At 47.5% G+C, this 16,335-nt stretch overlaps 1 protein-coding gene across 6 annotated transcripts in view; it reads left to right on the forward strand.

Annotated features, from left to right (window-relative positions):
• Positions 1 to 8,896: 8,896 nt before the first annotated feature.
• Positions 8,897 to 16,335, forward strand: part of LRATD2 (LRAT domain containing 2) — a 112,429-nt gene continuing 104,990 nt past the window's right edge. Inside the window, exons 1-3 of one of the 6 annotated variants that reach the window (XR_004315263.1) lie at positions 8,897 to 9,333; positions 9,878 to 11,111; positions 13,673 to 14,666. Coding sequence is in view for 4 of the 6 variants with exons in the window: in XM_032468145.1 (XP_032324036.1) it covers positions 9,974 to 10,912 (939 nt within the window). In the remaining 2 variants the exon portion in view is untranslated. Of the gene's footprint in view, positions 9,348 to 9,376; positions 9,424 to 9,465; positions 9,603 to 9,877; positions 14,667 to 16,335 lie in introns of those variants that run through there. The other 5 variants (XR_004315262.1, XM_032468145.1, XM_032468144.1 and 2 more) reach the window with 5 other exon arrangements.

Here is a 16,335-nt window from a genome sequence, read left to right on the forward strand (position 1 = left end):
AGTCAATGAACCTAAGACAGGTAGAGTAAAAAAATTTTTTCCTGCCCTACAATAGATATATGCAGAGTGGTTACAGCCCCTGTGATTTGCAAAAGCTAAGTAACATAGCTTCTGTACTTAACGTTTTTGTGCTCAGTCTCTGAATACCCCTTGTCTGACATTCCCAACTGCATTTAGGGCTCTTAAGACAAAGGCCCCATTCTATGCACTCATTAATCCATTACAAAAATGCTAAGTTGGGGTGATGGGTCTTTGAGCTTCCAGAGGGCAAAGATCAGGTTTCAGTCCCTTTGTACAGCAAGTAGGAACAATGAGTAACGTAAAGGAGGTGTTCAATAAGAATTCCTGGAATCGGACGGCCAGGCACAGCAGCTGACTGCCATGTGAGGTGGTGCACATTGAGCTCCTGCCACGGGGCCCAGGGCAGGGCTAGACCAAAGGTAAGTCCTCACCACGTAAAGGGAGACCATCCTGTTCTTCACATGCATTCCTGCCAGATCATTCATTCAATCAACTGGAAATCAACCCCTAGTACAACAAACTTCAGAAAAAAATCATTTCTTGATATCTGTTCTCCTTAATACGCCCTTATGGCTTTCTTCTTGTCTTTGTTTTTCTTTCTTTCTGTTTCTCTTCCTGGACTCATTTCATTCCATCAAGCTTCCCCCTGGTTCCACTTAACACCTTAGTTTTGCAAACCTGAGCATATACCTGGAACTCAAAAGCGCTTTTTTGAAGAGATGTTTCTCTTGCCACACAGAGTATCAGGCTAATCCAAAGAGGATTCATTTACTCAGTGCATACTTGTTAAGCTTCTACTGTGTGCAGGGCACAACACTGAACACTGGGGACGCCACAGTGATATGCCAAAGTCTGGACTCCTGGAGAGACAGGGAATGGTGAGCAAATAAGCAAAGCCATCCCTACTATAACAGGCGTGTGTAGGAAGTAAACAGGCGCTGGGGAAGAGAGGTGAGTAACAGGCTAGTTAGCAAAGTTCTTGCTAAACAAATCATTGGAGACAATGCAAAGAATTTAGCTTTGTGAAGAGTGGGATGAAGAACATTCCAGGCCCAAGGAATGGTTACGTCAAAGCCTGAGACAGTCACAAGCTTGGTGTGGACAGGCCAAGGACTGGTGTGGCCGGGGCATAGAAGGCAGTTGAGAAACTGGCAGATGAGACCAGAAGGATAGTGAAGAGTCAGACTCATGAATGAAAGCCCAGGATGATGGCTTCATCGCCTGTAGATGGGACCAAGAGGTGTGTGGATTATGAAAACCACTGAACTCAGCCATATGGGTTACTGTCTGGGCAAGGTGGGTGGCTGAGGTTACCCCTACTCCCTGGCACTGTCTTGTTGCTGATTCTTAGCTCTGCAAATCGCTAGCAGTGTTTCTATGGGCAAGATGTTTACATTGCAGAGCAGGGGTCGGGGGCATAGCTCAGTGGTAGAGTGCATGCTTAGCGTGCATGAGGTCCTGGGTTCAATCCCCAGTACCTCCACTGAAAAAAAAGAAAAAGCTTAAATTTACTATACCTCTGTTTTCTCATTTTTAAAATGAGGATAATGATAATCACACCTCCTTCCTAGGTGAGGATGCGATGAGTGAATACTTACAAAGCTCTTAGGATGGTGCTGGATGCAGTAAGCACTCAATAAATATTAGCTGCCCCTACCTTGTCTGTTGGTTTATTACCACCTTCATGAGTTCTCTGTCATCTGAGATGAGATCCTCAAGCTCGGAAACCCAACTCTGCCAACCCACTGAAAGCTGCAAGACTCCACCCACAGAGTCAGGCATAAAACCAGCCTTTTCATTTTTTCGTTTAACTACAGTTTATTGAGCCTAGCACGTGCCAAGTACTGTTGTGGGAGGTGGGGGAAACTCCATAAACAAGACAAGGGGCTCTGACTTCATAGAGCTTGTAGTCTAATTGGGAAAGGTAATAAAAAATAAACAAATAAAATATTCAGAACACTAAAAGGTGATAAGCGAGTTGAATAAGTGATTGAGAAATAGAGCAGGAAAGAGGATAAAGGGTATGACGGATGAAGAATGTCACCTGTCATATCAGTAAACAAAGGATGTTGCAGCCATCAAGCCATCAGCCACTGCAGCCACCCCAGCAGATCACCCTGAGGGGACGCAGGATAGGAAAGAACAGGATACTGGCCCTGGATAGTTAAGGTGCAGATCAAAGGTATGATTTCAATGAGCCCAGACTCTTGGATTTTTCCATACATAGAAAAATGCTAAATTCATTAACTTGAGATGTCTGGTTTTTCTTTAACTAACAGTAATCTTTTGAAGTTCTGACTACCTGGTTTTTGTTGTAAAGATGCCTGTGCATCCTGGCTCCTCCCTTACCTTTCTGGAGCAGTCCCCTCAGAGCTATCTGAGAGGCCGCCTCTTGGGCTTATGTCTGTGGCAAATCCGCCAAATAAAACATTTCTCAACTTTTAGGTTGTGCTTTTTTTTTTTTTTTTTTTTTTTTTCCGGTTGACAGTATGTATGGGAGGACATTTGAAATTTTAAATAGGGCTGTTCGGGAAAGTTCACCAAGAAGCTAACATCTGAGTCAGGAATAAAGAGCACACCATGAAGATATTGGGGAAAGTGTTCCAGGCAGAAGGAACAGCAAACATCGAGGAAATGAGCAAGAACCATTCCCTTCATGGGGGAGGAACAGCAAGGGGACACTGGATGTGAGCGAGTGGGTGTCAGACAGGTAAGGGGGGAGGCAGGCAGGGCTGCAGGATTATTTTAGGGACTTGGGCTTTTCTCTAAGGGAGATGGGGAGCCGTGGGAGAGTTTTGAGCAGAGGGGTGGCCCTGCTAGGGTCCCAGTCTCACAGGATTGCTGGGGGCTATTGTGCCATGAATAGACTGTAGGGAGGTGAGCCCTCCATGGGGATCCCTTGGCCCCAGGCCTAGAAGTGGTTTGGGAAAAGCAGACAGAAATTGACCAACCAGATCTGGTGAGCCCAATGCCCCAGTTACTGGTCCCCCTCATCTGGCCTGCAGAAAGCTGTGCTGAACGAATGCTATCTTCCTCTCTCTTGCTGGAGCTCTCCTTCCCTGGGAGCATGAAGGATGCCCAAGGAAAGAAAAGGAGGTTGGGTTTGTTCTGCCGAAGCTTCTCTAGTTATTGACAGCCTTGTCTCCTATCTGAATAGCTTACCCTCCCCTTCTTTGCACAAGAAGTGCAAAATAAGATTCTTAGAATTTAGATTTTTTTTTTTCTGAAATCCCTACGTTTGGATTTGCGGATATGCCAATATTTGGATTTGTGGAGCTGTAATTTAAGCTGGTCTCTCCCCTGGAACTGCCTGGTGAAATGCATCTTTCATGAGGCTTCTGCAGGAGCCCAGCTTCAAGCTCAGACTCACGAACACAAATCAAACTCTGGTTCAACATCAACAATATGATGTCAGGGGCCTCCAAAAACAGCAAGCTTCCAGGAGGGACAAGCCTCAGTGTTTTCCAACTACTGAGCCCCCTTCTAGGAAGGGGTTAAAAGCTTCCTTAATTTAGGAACAGGATGGACGGATGGAGAACTGATGGTTTGGGGTGCGTAACAGCCCCAGACCCCTTCTAAGGGCATCTCCTCCTAACCCCCAACCCACAGGGAGACTAGCTCTGGCCCAGCCTGCTTAAGAGAGCCTGTTCTGGGGCTCTTGGGGGAAAAGGAAATAAAATACAGAAGCCAAGGAAAAAGATGACATTCAGCCGCCTCTGCGCTCCCTTCCTTAATCTGGAGCTGGAGGAATCATTCAGCCAAAGTGCCAAACTCTTTCTGCGGGTTTTAAAGCCCAAGATAGGCAGGCAGGGAGGGTGGAGAGAGAGGGAGCAACTTCAAGCCAGTACCTTTCAAAGGTGAGACAGACCCAGCCCTCACCTCCTGGAAAGAATCCAAGTGAAGAAAAGGAAAAAAAAAATAAAAGAACCCCAGAAGCAGATCATAACATTTATTGTCTCTTTTATTGGATGCCCCAGCTTATGTAACTGCTGCTATAGGTACAACCTTGCCTGGAGACGGGCCCCTTTGTGAGAGTGACGTCTGGACTAAAACACCTGACTCTCCTTTCTCCCCTCTCCCTTCCCTAATGCACCCCCAGCAACATTCCCAGCTCTGAGTCCATGAAATCCCTGGGTGTAGAAAAAGCCATGACCAGGAGAGGGAGCCACCAAGGTAGGGCAGCCCAGTGTCCCAGTCTGCCTAGGACACGGGGCTTTCAGTGCTAAACCAGGACAGTCCTGGGCAATCCAGGATAAGTTGGTCACTAGATCCAGGAGACATAGCAGCCCCCTGGTCCTCAGAGTGGCCTGTGTCTGGATGAATGACACAAATGCTGGCACTCCTGAAGCAGCTTGATGGGGCGCGAAATATGGACTTGGAGCCAGCCAGATTTGGATTTGAATCCGGCTTCTCCTACTTACAATTGGTAAAATTCCTACCCCCGGGCCTTTCTATTCTTATCTGGGAAATGTAAAAAAAAAACAAAAAACAAAAAAACAGGATTGGTGTGGAGATTTAGTAAAATGATGCCCATAACAAATGGTTATCCTTTTGCTTCCCATGTTAAAAATCATTATCTGGCTCTAACACGGCTCGAATCCAGGGCTCGGTGGGTGTAAATAACACATCTACACAGCCTGCAGGATTTTCAAGATACTTCCACGTACACTCCCTGTCTCATGTGAGGATTCCCAAGTGAGGCAAATAGTAGCTTCAGCCCCACTTTAGAGGTTGGAAAAGGAGGCTCAGAGTGGGTCAGGGACAGCTCCAGGTCATAGACCTGGCAAACAGGACACCACCCCAGGTCATGTTTTCATTCCGCTCCGGCTCACCTTCTGTGTCTCAACAAAACCCCAGCGATGGGTAACAGGCGCAGGTCAGTCTGGAAGTTTCCTAATATAAGGAAGGTGTGGAGGAACCTGTTTCCCAGCAAACTCACTCAAGTATCTAGGCCCACCATAAGCCTGGGGCCCAGCCCTGGGAGCAGGCAGAATTGCAGGCGCCTAATCAGATAATTCTGCCCTCCTACTCCTGTTTTGTACATTCTTGGATGGAGCCACTTAAACCGAGGTCTCACCCACACCTGCAGAGTCAGGGCCAATGCTCTGTCAGGTAGAAACATCAATTCTCAATTATTCCTCACTGCTCTGGAAAGGAATACTGTGAGAGTGACCAGCTGGCATGAAACACAACTTGTCTTTATTGAGTGCCTCCTCTTCTGAGGTTTGCAGGACGTGACACTTGGGTCACTGGTTAGGGGAGGTGGTGGCTGACAATTCAACTCTAACATTATTTTATGGCTGCTGTTAGGGAAGGTACCTTCACAGTTTTATCCTTTGTTCACCAGGCTCCATCTGCAGAGAATGCCCTTCCCCCACACCCTGGTCGCTTATGGGGCCTGCTTCCTCTCTCATCCCTTACAGTCCATTTTCCACAGGGCAGCCAGAGTGGCCACCCTAAACCTCCAAGGCTCTCCCACGGCTCCAGATGCTCCCTCTATCTCAGCCCCTCTCACTTGCAACCATGTATTTTTCCTTTTTCCTAAATACCCCAATTCCTTCTCACTTGGGGCCTTTCCTCTTGGTATCTCCTGTGGAGGGAAGGCCAAGGCAGTCTCCTTCTCATCCTCCAAGTCTCAGCTCAAGTTCACTTCCTCAGGAGTCCGTCTCTGACCAACTTATCCAAAGTAGGCCACTCCCCACCTCCTCTCTGTAGCAACAGTTACTCAATCTCATTACCCTAGTCTAGTCTCTCTGTGGCCCTAATCTCTCCAAGAAATTATTATTCGTTGACTTAAACTTGTCAATTGTCTCCTCCCATCAACATATAAAAGCTATTAAGAGAAAGGACTTTGTCTACTGAGTCCGAAGCTTTATCTCTGGAGCCCAGTAAAACCAGACATTCAAATATTAGTCAACTATTGAAGAATGTATTTCTTTTTATAACAAAGTAGTTAGAAGCACAGGCCCTGGGGTCAAGCAGACCTGCGAGATGGTCCCACTTACCAGCTGGGAAAAGTCACTTAGCCTCTCTAAAATTAATTGTCCTTTATAACAGAATTAAGAACGGACTCGGTGGTAGTTGTCATTGTGAATTTTAGAGTTGTGTCACCCCACTAGTCCAAACCCCTGATGGCAGGCACTTTAACATTCACCTTTGCATCCACACATCTTGAAACTTCCCGTCAGCATCCTTCACTTCCCCTTCCTGCAGGACATGTCATACTGTCCTAAGGAGTCTATTTATTTCTCTGTCTCCTCACGACACTGAGATCTACGGGGACATGAATATCTACAAAACCTAACACAGTGCCTACTCTAATTGTAGAACTAATGTGTGGTACATAAGACTAACAGGTACCTAGCAGGTCTTCAAGAAATATATTTTAAATCAAGCTCTCTTTAAAAAGGCATCTTAGATACATGAATTAATAGTATTAGACAGTATGTGATGAAGTGCTGAATTACATCTAATCAAGTGATACAATGTGTACTGTAGAAATTAGATGGCAGAGGTGGCCAACACAGAGGCTGCCAGGGCCAGTCAAGGAACTAGGTAGGTGAGATGGGTAGGACAGGGACTGGGGCCAATTGGAGGCTACATCTCATCTCCAAGACAACCGCTGCTCAGCTCTGGCTTTTGGCTGCCATCCTGGAATGTCGGCCCAATGGTCTCATTATTAACACTTTCAAGTGAAGCCGGAAATCTGAATTTTTATGTGAGATTCCCCAAGTTTCCAAATTGTTGACAGTTAATTTAAATTTATTAAACAAGTATTTGAGACAAGGAAAGCATGTCTGGGAGCCATTCTGTAACCTCTGATCAAGGGCCCTAGGGGATCAGATGGCTGATGGGCCCTAAACAGGCATTAATGGAAAAATCTACACAGAAGGCAGGCTATAGATATGGCCAAGAATTCTTCTAAGTGTCCATCAAGCATATATTGAGAACTTACTGAATGCCAGGCATTGGGATATAAAGATGACTCCAGCCTGTTCCCTCTGAGACTTCACGGTTGGTCAGTTCAAGAACTGTTGTTGAGCCATACTGTGTACCTGAACAGAGCTCATCAAGGCAAGAGGACAGACACCTGGAAAACTAGGTGTTTCCTTACTCACTAGATCTTTGTCCCAGAGCGCGGGCAGCAGCCACCACACTGCTGTGTCCTCATATGGATTCTTCCATCACAGGCAGCTGACTCAGTACCACCTAGGGGCAAAGTGGCCTACAGCAGCTGATGGCAGCAGAGGTTTCCCAGTCTAACAGACATGGGATGGCTCACCATTTCCTCTCTCAGCCTAACTCCTCCCTGAAAAATGGGTATCTACATGAGCTCACATGATGGTGGCAAATACAATTCAGGTAAAACAGGAGCTCCAAGGCATGTGTTATCAAAAAGTTCAGGGTGGACTCAACTGGTCACACATGTCTGAGGCTGGTCAGAAAATACTTAAATTTAATCTACAGAGCAGACACACAGAAGTTTCTTTTTAGTCTAACTTTTACTGTGATCTTAGACTTGCTGAAGGACTAACTTTCACCACAGCCCTGCCAATATTGATTGTTGGGGCTCAAAAGTACCTAAGTAGATTGATTTCTTTTTTTCCTCAAACTAAAAAGGATCACACTAGTGTTAGTATATTCCTGTTTCCACTGGTCAGTATACACACTGAATAAATAATAGTGTTACCTGGAAAAATGTAGTCAAGAGAAACAGTGATGGAAAACAGTGCAGAGGAGGTCTTGAGTTGCATTCTTAATTTCACCAAGAATTACTTTGGGTGTTCCAATGAAAGCCTGAGTTTGTCCCCGATCCATTATTAAACACACACACACACACACACACACACACACACACACACACACACACACACACACACACACAAAACACTTTGGTGGCTTCCACTTAAGGTACAAGAAACATAATCAGCATGGAGGGGAGAGAGAGGAAGTGCCCTCTTGGAGTGGAGGTTAATAGGCAATACTGGTCTCCTGTCACTTCCTTCTGTAAGTCAGCAGGAAGGAAATATATCCACCGAGGGCCTCAGCTTATATGTTCTTAATTTAAAGACAATTAGGCAATTCCTACATCCTCTACCCCAGAGAAAAACAATCATAGCTGAATGCTTTCTTTCACTATCTGATGAACTGGGTACTCTCAAAACAACAATGGAAGTTACAAAATCAACTTTGTGCTAACTTCGAGGGGCATTAATAAATAGAGCTCTGGTCTTGGAAGCAAGTCGGTAACTAAGCCTTTGTTCTGGTTTATACTGTTTCCTTTCTGTGAATTTTTCTCCTACCTGAAAGGTTCACAGTCCTTATTCTGAAAATACCTCTAAACTGAAGCACTTCTCCAGCTGTCCTAGTAAAAAATTCTTTCCTGTGACCTTTGCCAAGAAATGGGTTCTAGGAAAGAGAAGAAAGAAATAAAAGTCCACTTGCTTCCTAATGACTGTTCCTCCCTCCCCAGGCACTCTGGGAATGAAGAGGTGAAGGGGAAACGGAACAAACACCAAACTCTTAATTCCTCTGTCATCTCTACACTGGTAGGTGGCGTTTGCTTTCCAACTTCTTTTTAAAGCTCATAGCTCATAAGAAAAAAAAAATAAAAGACCTGAGCAAGCAGTGAGGACCCCACAACAAGGCCTTGCTCTAAGAGGGCAAGCGGGGTTCCCACTGATTTGGTGCACACAACCACGCATATCCTGCCAGTTCAACCCGCCCCTTGGTTAGTTACAGCGGGATTTAAACCCGCTCCGTGGAGGGGGCGTGGCCTGGGCGGAGCCCGGTGGCCCAGGTGGGCGGGGCGGGGCGGGGCGGGGCCGCCCGAGGCTCTGCGCCGTGTGGGAAAGACCCGGGCTCCGGCAGAGAGCGCCTGTCTCTTTAAATGCCAGGGGCTGCGCTCCCGCCCTGGGAGCTCGGAGCCGGATCTACAATCCCGTCCCTCCCGCTCCGGCGCTTGTTGCTCGCCCGGCCCGAGCGGGAGCTGCCGCCGCCGGGCACCGAGGCTGCTTCCTTCTCCTGCTTCGAGGGAGCCCCACCTCCCCCGAGAGCAGGTGGAGGAGGAGAAGCAACCCCAGTAGGAGGGACGGGGTGCGGTGTGAAGAGGCACACCTTCCCACCTTCAAGTCTTAAGGAGCTACGTAGCCGCGGGGGCAAGACATGCGCCGCTCCCCCCTGCCCAGCCTCCCAGCCGCCCGCGCCCGGAGAGGAGAGACTGCGGAGCCCACACCTGCAAACTCGCCCTAGAAGTCTGTGGGTGCGGCGGGGGGCCCCTCCCCATTCCCCACGGCCTCCACCTCTCGGCGGGTGAGTTTGCGCAGGTAACTCGAGCCAGAGGGCGGGCGCGCGGGGGAGGGGCAGGAGAGACGGGAGGAAAAAGCACCGCAGGTGAGACAGGTAAGGCGGCTCACCTGCCCCGGCCGCGCTGCGGGATCCTCGCCGGTTTCGTGGGCAATGGATGGGGGAAGAGGGGCGTCTCAGGGGCTAACAGAGGGCCCTGACGTGAAAGAGGGGTCTGGAAAGGGGGATTGGAGTAAAGTTTCTTTTCCTACCCTTCTCCTGCTTGGGCTTGGCAGGTAGGGTGCTGGCGGAAGCGGTAGGAGTCGCTGATGCAATGGGCTTTTGCCCAGGCGAGGTGAAGGGTTGGGGGCTGGGAAGAGCTGGAGTTGCCTGGCCTCCTGTGACCGTGACCCTGGAGGTGGAAAAATGAGGCAAAGCTCGCTATATCTGAGATTCCCCGTAAAATGGCTCCAGGTTTCCGGCCCGCAACCTTTCTACCTCCTCTTAAGAACAAAACGCTCATTTCACAGAGGGGCTCCTACATGGCTTCCTTGCCTTCCTCTCCCAACAGGTGGTCTCAGCCCCTGTCCGGGCACCTGTGCCAATGACCCTAGTGGTGGTTTCGCTTTCTCCTCTCTCGGCGGTGTGAACGTGTGTCTGCAGCGTGATGGGCAACCAGGTGGAGAAACTGACCCACCTAAGTTATAAGGAAGTTCCCACAGCCGACCCGACGGGCGTTGACCGAGACGACGGGCCCCGCATCGGGGTCTCCTATATCTTCTCCAATGACGACGAGGACGTGGAGCCGCAGCCGCCACCCCAGGGGCTGGATGGCGGTGGCGGCTGTTTGCCCGACGGCGGGGACGGGCCGGCGCTACCCCCGCCGCAGCCCTACGACCCGCGGCTGCACGAGGTGGAGTGCTCCGTGTTTTACCGCGACGAGTGCATCTACCAGAAAAGCTTCGCGCCGGGCTCCGCTGCGCTGAGCACCTACACGCCCGAGAACCTGCTCAACAAGTGCAGGCCTGGTGACCTGGTGGAGTTCGTGTCGCAGGCGCAGTACCCGCACTGGGCTGTCTACGTGGGCAACTTCCAGGTGGTGCATTTGCACCGGCTGGAGGTGAGCAATAGCTTCCTGACGGACGCGAGCCAGGGCCGGCGCGGCCGCGTGGTGAACGATCTGTACCGCTACAAGCCGTTGAGCCCCAGCGCCGTGGTGCGCAACGCGCTGGCGCAAGTGGGCGCCAAGGAGCGCGAGCTGAGCTGGCGCAACTCGGAGAGCTTCGCCGCCTGGTGCCGCTACGGCAAGCGCGAGTTCAAGATCGGCGGCGAGCTGCGCATCGGCAAGCAGCCCTATCGGCTGCAGATCCAGCTCTCTGCGCAGCGGAGCCACACGCTCGAGTTCCAGAGCCTGGAGGACCTGATCATGGAGAAGCGGCGCAACGACCAGATCGGGCGCTCCGCGGTGCTGCAGGAGCTCGCCACGCACCTGCACCCGGCGGAGCCGGACGAGGGCGACGGCGACGCCGCGCGGACTACGCCGCCTCTCGGGCGCCCCCCTGCGTCGGGCAGGGAGGAGGAGGACCCAGAGGCGGTGGTGCACTGACGCGCAGGGCTGAGTGCAGAGCTGTGTGAGGGAGCTGTTTGCAGCAGCCGCTGCCGTCTCCCTCCTCTCCCTCCCTCCTCCACCACCTTCTGGGCCCCATCTGGACTCCTGGGCCATTTGGAAAACGGAGAGTTGGCGAAAAGCGCTGCCAGCTGTGGCTTGAGTTTGTTATCTTGGACGGAGGAGGAAGAGGGAGCAGGTAGGAGAACTTTGGCCGGGGGACGCTTCTTGGCTTCTTGCCTGTCCACTCAGTCTATCTTCCTTTCCGAGACGAGGTGAGGCAAACAGTGGACTTGCTAGACACTTAATCCCTCCTGGACCTGGGTCCAAAAATCGACTCAACGCACGCAGGAGTGAAGAAAAGTTTGGAGTACTAACACTTGCTATCGCCTTCTGCCCGCTTCCCTTCCTACCAGGGCCAGAGCAGGTTTGTGGTGGTGCTGCCCCCAGGTAGCAGTGTGTAGGATCCGGGAGGCTGAGGTGATTTATTTTATGGTTTTCCTGGGGTGCAGGGCTGGCGAAACCAGGACCAGATGTGGGAGCAGCAGGCAGGAACCGAGCAGCACCCTGTAAAGTGTTAACGAACAGTTGCGTAAACTTGGGCTACAAAACAAGGATTTGCTACCTCCCCTCACCCTATCCCCCCCGAGCAGTTTATCTTCTGAAGCTGGCTTCTAGCTGAGTCTCCCGCTCCCTCCTTCACCACCTACCACTTTCCAGGGTACAAGTAAATCATTGTCACCCGCCAGCAAAGGGAAGGATTCCATTTTGGTTGTGTTTTGCTGCCTTTGTCTCTACCCTCCTATTGCAGGCTCTTAACAGCCGCGGAATTTGTTATCAAAATTTTGTGTCTGATCTGATAAACCTGCTTGGCCATGTTCATCTGGAGGTCACACGTGAGGTTGGCTGTTGCCACCCCATAAAGTATCCACTACAGAAACAGTCAAACAGGGTTGCACCAGCAGGAATTAGTCAGTCAATTTCTTGTCCATTCCCCCACCTAACCCCCTTCTTGAATAGTGAAGGTAACTTCTCTTTCTCTTTCTCTCTTCCTTCCTTCCTTCCTTCCTTCCTTCCTTCCTTCCTTCCTTCCTTTTTTGACAATGTAAGGCTTTTGGTGGTGGGGCTGTGAGGGTTTTTTTCCTTCACTGCCCCATCCCCCCCCTCACTTTTGTTCTGCTGATAGTAAAATCTTAGACTTGAGGCATATTTCAATGATAAGGTATTTACTTTGCTAGCCTCACTCGATGCAATTTAATTCAAGATGTAGAATCTTATATTGCTGCAGTCTCCTTGTCGCTTGGAGAGCATCCCTTCAGAATGCTTTCTCAATTAAGAGGGGTGACAGCAATCACAAATAAATGCCACCTGGTGTAATCAGCACCAAGTCTGGCGACAGTCCTAAAGCATGGGTTGGTGACTGCGGGGTCTCTCCGAAGCAGGCTGGCCAACACTGTTTGGATCTGCTGCTAGGTTTGCTTTACTGTGAGGCTTTAAAAAATGTGTACAATCTGTCCCTTGTTTTCATGTGAGCTCTTTCATGATGTGTGCCCTTGATTTCAGAATCCTTCTCTGCTGCACGTAGGCGTTGCTAATGCTGTCTCAAAAGTTGAGTAAAGTTTTTTTTTTTTCCTCTTGGGAATCAATATAGATTACACTGAACAAGTCATTTTGTGACTTGATTCTTACTGTTGGAGTAGAATCATTGTTGAGTGTTCCACATCCGTGGCTATCCTCAGGCCTCCTGCCTGGAGATCTTTAAATCAAGGCAGCAAAGCTTGAAGGATTAAATTGTGTACCAGCTCTTTTCAAACTTGGGAGGTTGAAGGCCATAATTTTTAAAAACCTAAACCTTCACAGTACCACAACATGAAATAATTTAATTGCAAGGGCATTAGCTATGTTCCCTGTTTTTACAGGGATCCCCAAACAGGTCCTGTCATTTTGTTAAAGATGAACCACATTTAGCCCTGGTCTGGGACTTTGGAGAAACATCCGTCTCATATTGGAAATGTTGATCTAGTTTCCTTGCTTAATAATCTCACAGCTTTGTGTTTGTATTTTGCTCATGGGAAAGCAGAGCAGATAAAAATGTGGGCAATGCTGCTTACCAGAGCCTACTAGATTTGGATTTTCTTGGATGTTTTAACACAGTCAAATGAAAGTTGAATGACACAAAGTCATGACTGTTGTGCAGACAGCAAGAGGGGTGGGCAGAGCAGCCCTGCCCAGCAGCTCTGGGCTAGCAAGCCTCCTCTTCTTTCCACTCCCCCCATCTGTCTCCCTCTACCCTCCAATGGAAAGTGAACGTCATCGGTCACACCAAGGGACAGCGGTGACTCTTGTTACAAACATCTTTGAGGAATCTCAACTTGGAGGAAGAACTCCTGTAAGATTCACGCCAATAATAGCATTCTTCCTCTAGAGAAGAGGTTTTTGATACCAGGGCTTGAAAATGAGCTGGAAGGGGAAAGAGATATGCTCTGGTTGCTCCTTTTTATGCGTTTTGACAGCGTATCAGAGATGTGACGTGTGGAATGCTTCAGAACAGTGACTCCGTTGGAAGTTTGATTAGTCTCGTCATGCTTAAAGTAAAGCCCCAACCAACCTGTGAAGGTTCCAAGGAAAGGGGATGGGATCAACCATTGGCATCTTTCCTGAAGGTGGCAGCGTTGTGGATAAGTTTTCATGCCCAGGCGATGGCTACATCTGGCACTTTAAAAAAAATATATATATTTAATAATTTTTGTTTCTCCTTAGGAATGAGACTCTAGAACTGTTTTGTACTGTGAATTACGGGTGCTCTTTGGAGGAAAAGAATATTGATCTAATGTTCTTCAGAGGCTCTGGCAGGGACAAGCAGGACACCCAACTGGAACATACGCTAAATGTAATCAGACAAATTCTATTTTCTTACTTGAGCAAATATTTTATTGAGACTGCTTATGTATGGCCAAGGAACCCACAACTTCAGCTACACAACTTTTTATACTGAGAGAACTCGAATACTTTTTGTAGCTTTTATTCCGCATTTAATTTAAAATGACTTTATAGCACTAACATGCCTAGCAGAAGACTTTACTCCAGACCTTTAAGGAAATTTTTAGTTTTTATGGAAAATGACATTACAGTGGTTAAATTTCTTGTGTCTTTGGTGCTTCTGGCCCTAACAGCACCAGTCGACAACACCACAACCACATGGAAACATATTTTTGGAAGCAAAACTTTAATTTTCTACTACATATGCTATGGAGAGTGAAGAAAATTTAAGGACTACTTGTTTTCTATTTTTTTTTTCTTAACAAAATGGAATCCACTGTGTTGAAGACTCTTGACATTATATGATTGTCTAACTTTTTTTTTTGTAAATTAGTATAAAATCGAGTGTGATCATGATCATTGAAAGGATTTGTTTGGAAAGTTACATTTTATTTGTGAGTTTGTTTTTTTTTTAAATCAGGGTAACTGTAAACTTGACTGGTTTATTCAACTTTCCATCATGTTGTTTTGTTCTGAGCTGTAACACCTGTGACCCATGGAGAATTCCATCGACTAACTTGATAAATTCCACATGCATTTTATTTCCTAGTGAATTGTATAAACTTTATTTTTGTTGAAGACTGTGTGTTAAATCAATGTTCTGTTCTCATACCACTTCTTGAGAAGGAGGTTCTGATTTGAAATTGTATCATTTCCTTCAAAATGAAGGGCAAGTGCTTAGTTAAATAAAAGATTGATGACATCTTTTAAACCATTTCCTCTTCATTATGTCTTATTACATTAAAATCTGTCAAGTCTTTTTGAAAAATGCTCTGAGGGTTTCCAATAAACCATCTTTTAGAGTTAACTGTATTTATATATTTTTCCATTTGTATACTTTTCTCTGCCATTTTTGGCCCAAATCCAAGCTACTCAGCCTAACCACAGATTTTCTGAAATATTAGTGTGTTTCATCTTTACATTGCTCAGTAAACATTTGGATGAATTGATTTAGTGACTAGAAAACCCTCCCTGCATCTACTGTGTGAGAATTAATCACCCATTGCTTCTAGGCTCCGTGTTCATGAAAAATGTCTTGTGACCATAAATTTTCAATCCTCACTGATTTTTCAGAATCAGTGCAAACATTGCCGGAAACCACACTCGCATTTTGGAATTTACACTGGGGAGTTTTGAAATTGAGATCGGTAACCCATGTTGCATCCTAGGTGGTTTCAGAATCCCAGACAGAGGGACTAGGCTCGCTGAGTGATTTAATTACAGAAAACAAGCAAACATGATTTAAGCGGCACTGTTGGTGTGACAGAGGATGCAGGTGCCAGCAGGAGGTACAGGAGCTGATGTGGCCTCGGACTGGCATGTGCGAGGCCACCAGCACTCAGGCCAGCATCTGAAGCTGCCACCACCATCGGATGATGGTCACAAACCTGGGCCCCATCGACAGGCTCCTATGAGGATTTTAAGTAGGAAGAGTGTTGAATGGTGAAGATTATTGGAGTTCAAGCAGCAATGAGAGCATTCTCTAGAGTCTAGTGCTTCGTGTATTGTGGTTCTCGTCACACAGGAGGGTAGGGGGTTGGGGAGCCGAATACAGAACGTGCATTTATCTGGGGGTGATTCTGGCGTAGGCTGTTCCTGTTTCTCCTAGTGCGCTGAGCTTGCTTAATGTAGGAAAATGACATATTTGGAAGTGTTTAAATGGATCTCCAAGATGAACAGGCCCAGAATAAGTGCAGAAGGGCTTTTATTTCCTTGTACTGAATTTACTGGAAAAAGTGCTTATTAAACAAATACAGCAATTTTATCTGCAGACTAGATGCAAGTATGGTGAGTGCATTTGCAATCACAACAGGGTACTAAGTACGAAGGGCCAGAGGCTGCTGAGCCCTAGACTGTTACGGGAACAGAAAGAGATTACAAACAAACAAAAGCTTCAAGATAGTCCCTGCCCCTGAGCTTGCTTCTAAGGGGAAACCAGTGTCACTCAGACGTATAGAACAAGTTGTCATGAAAGGTGGCCTGTGAAGTGCTGGTGGTTGGTAGGTATTCAAATAAAGCAGATGTGTGTAGGTTTAATTGGAGTTTTCCCATCAGGAAAATCAGATCAAAGACTTGAAGGTACAGTGATGATGGAGGAAAAGATGTAATTAATATAACTAATATTCACGAACTACTAAACTAGGGGGATCCTAAATTCTAGCGCCTAAACCAGACCTGTAGTTTCTGTCCACATGTAACTTACTTGCTAATAGGTAAAGCAGATAACTACTTACTACCAAAAATATTTGCGAGAAGGAATTTAGAGTCGTGATAGGTGCAGTGAAGGAAATGTACAGGGTGTAGGGAGAGGCTCTCTCCATCAAGGAGTCAGTGAGGGCTTCCCTGAAGATGTGTTTATGCTGAACTTTGGAAGAAAGGAGAAA

This window comes from Camelus ferus, chromosome 25 (assembly GCF_009834535.1).
Source record: "Camelus ferus isolate YT-003-E chromosome 25, BCGSAC_Cfer_1.0, whole genome shotgun sequence".
NCBI lineage: Eukaryota > Metazoa > Chordata > Mammalia > Artiodactyla > Camelidae > Camelus > Camelus ferus.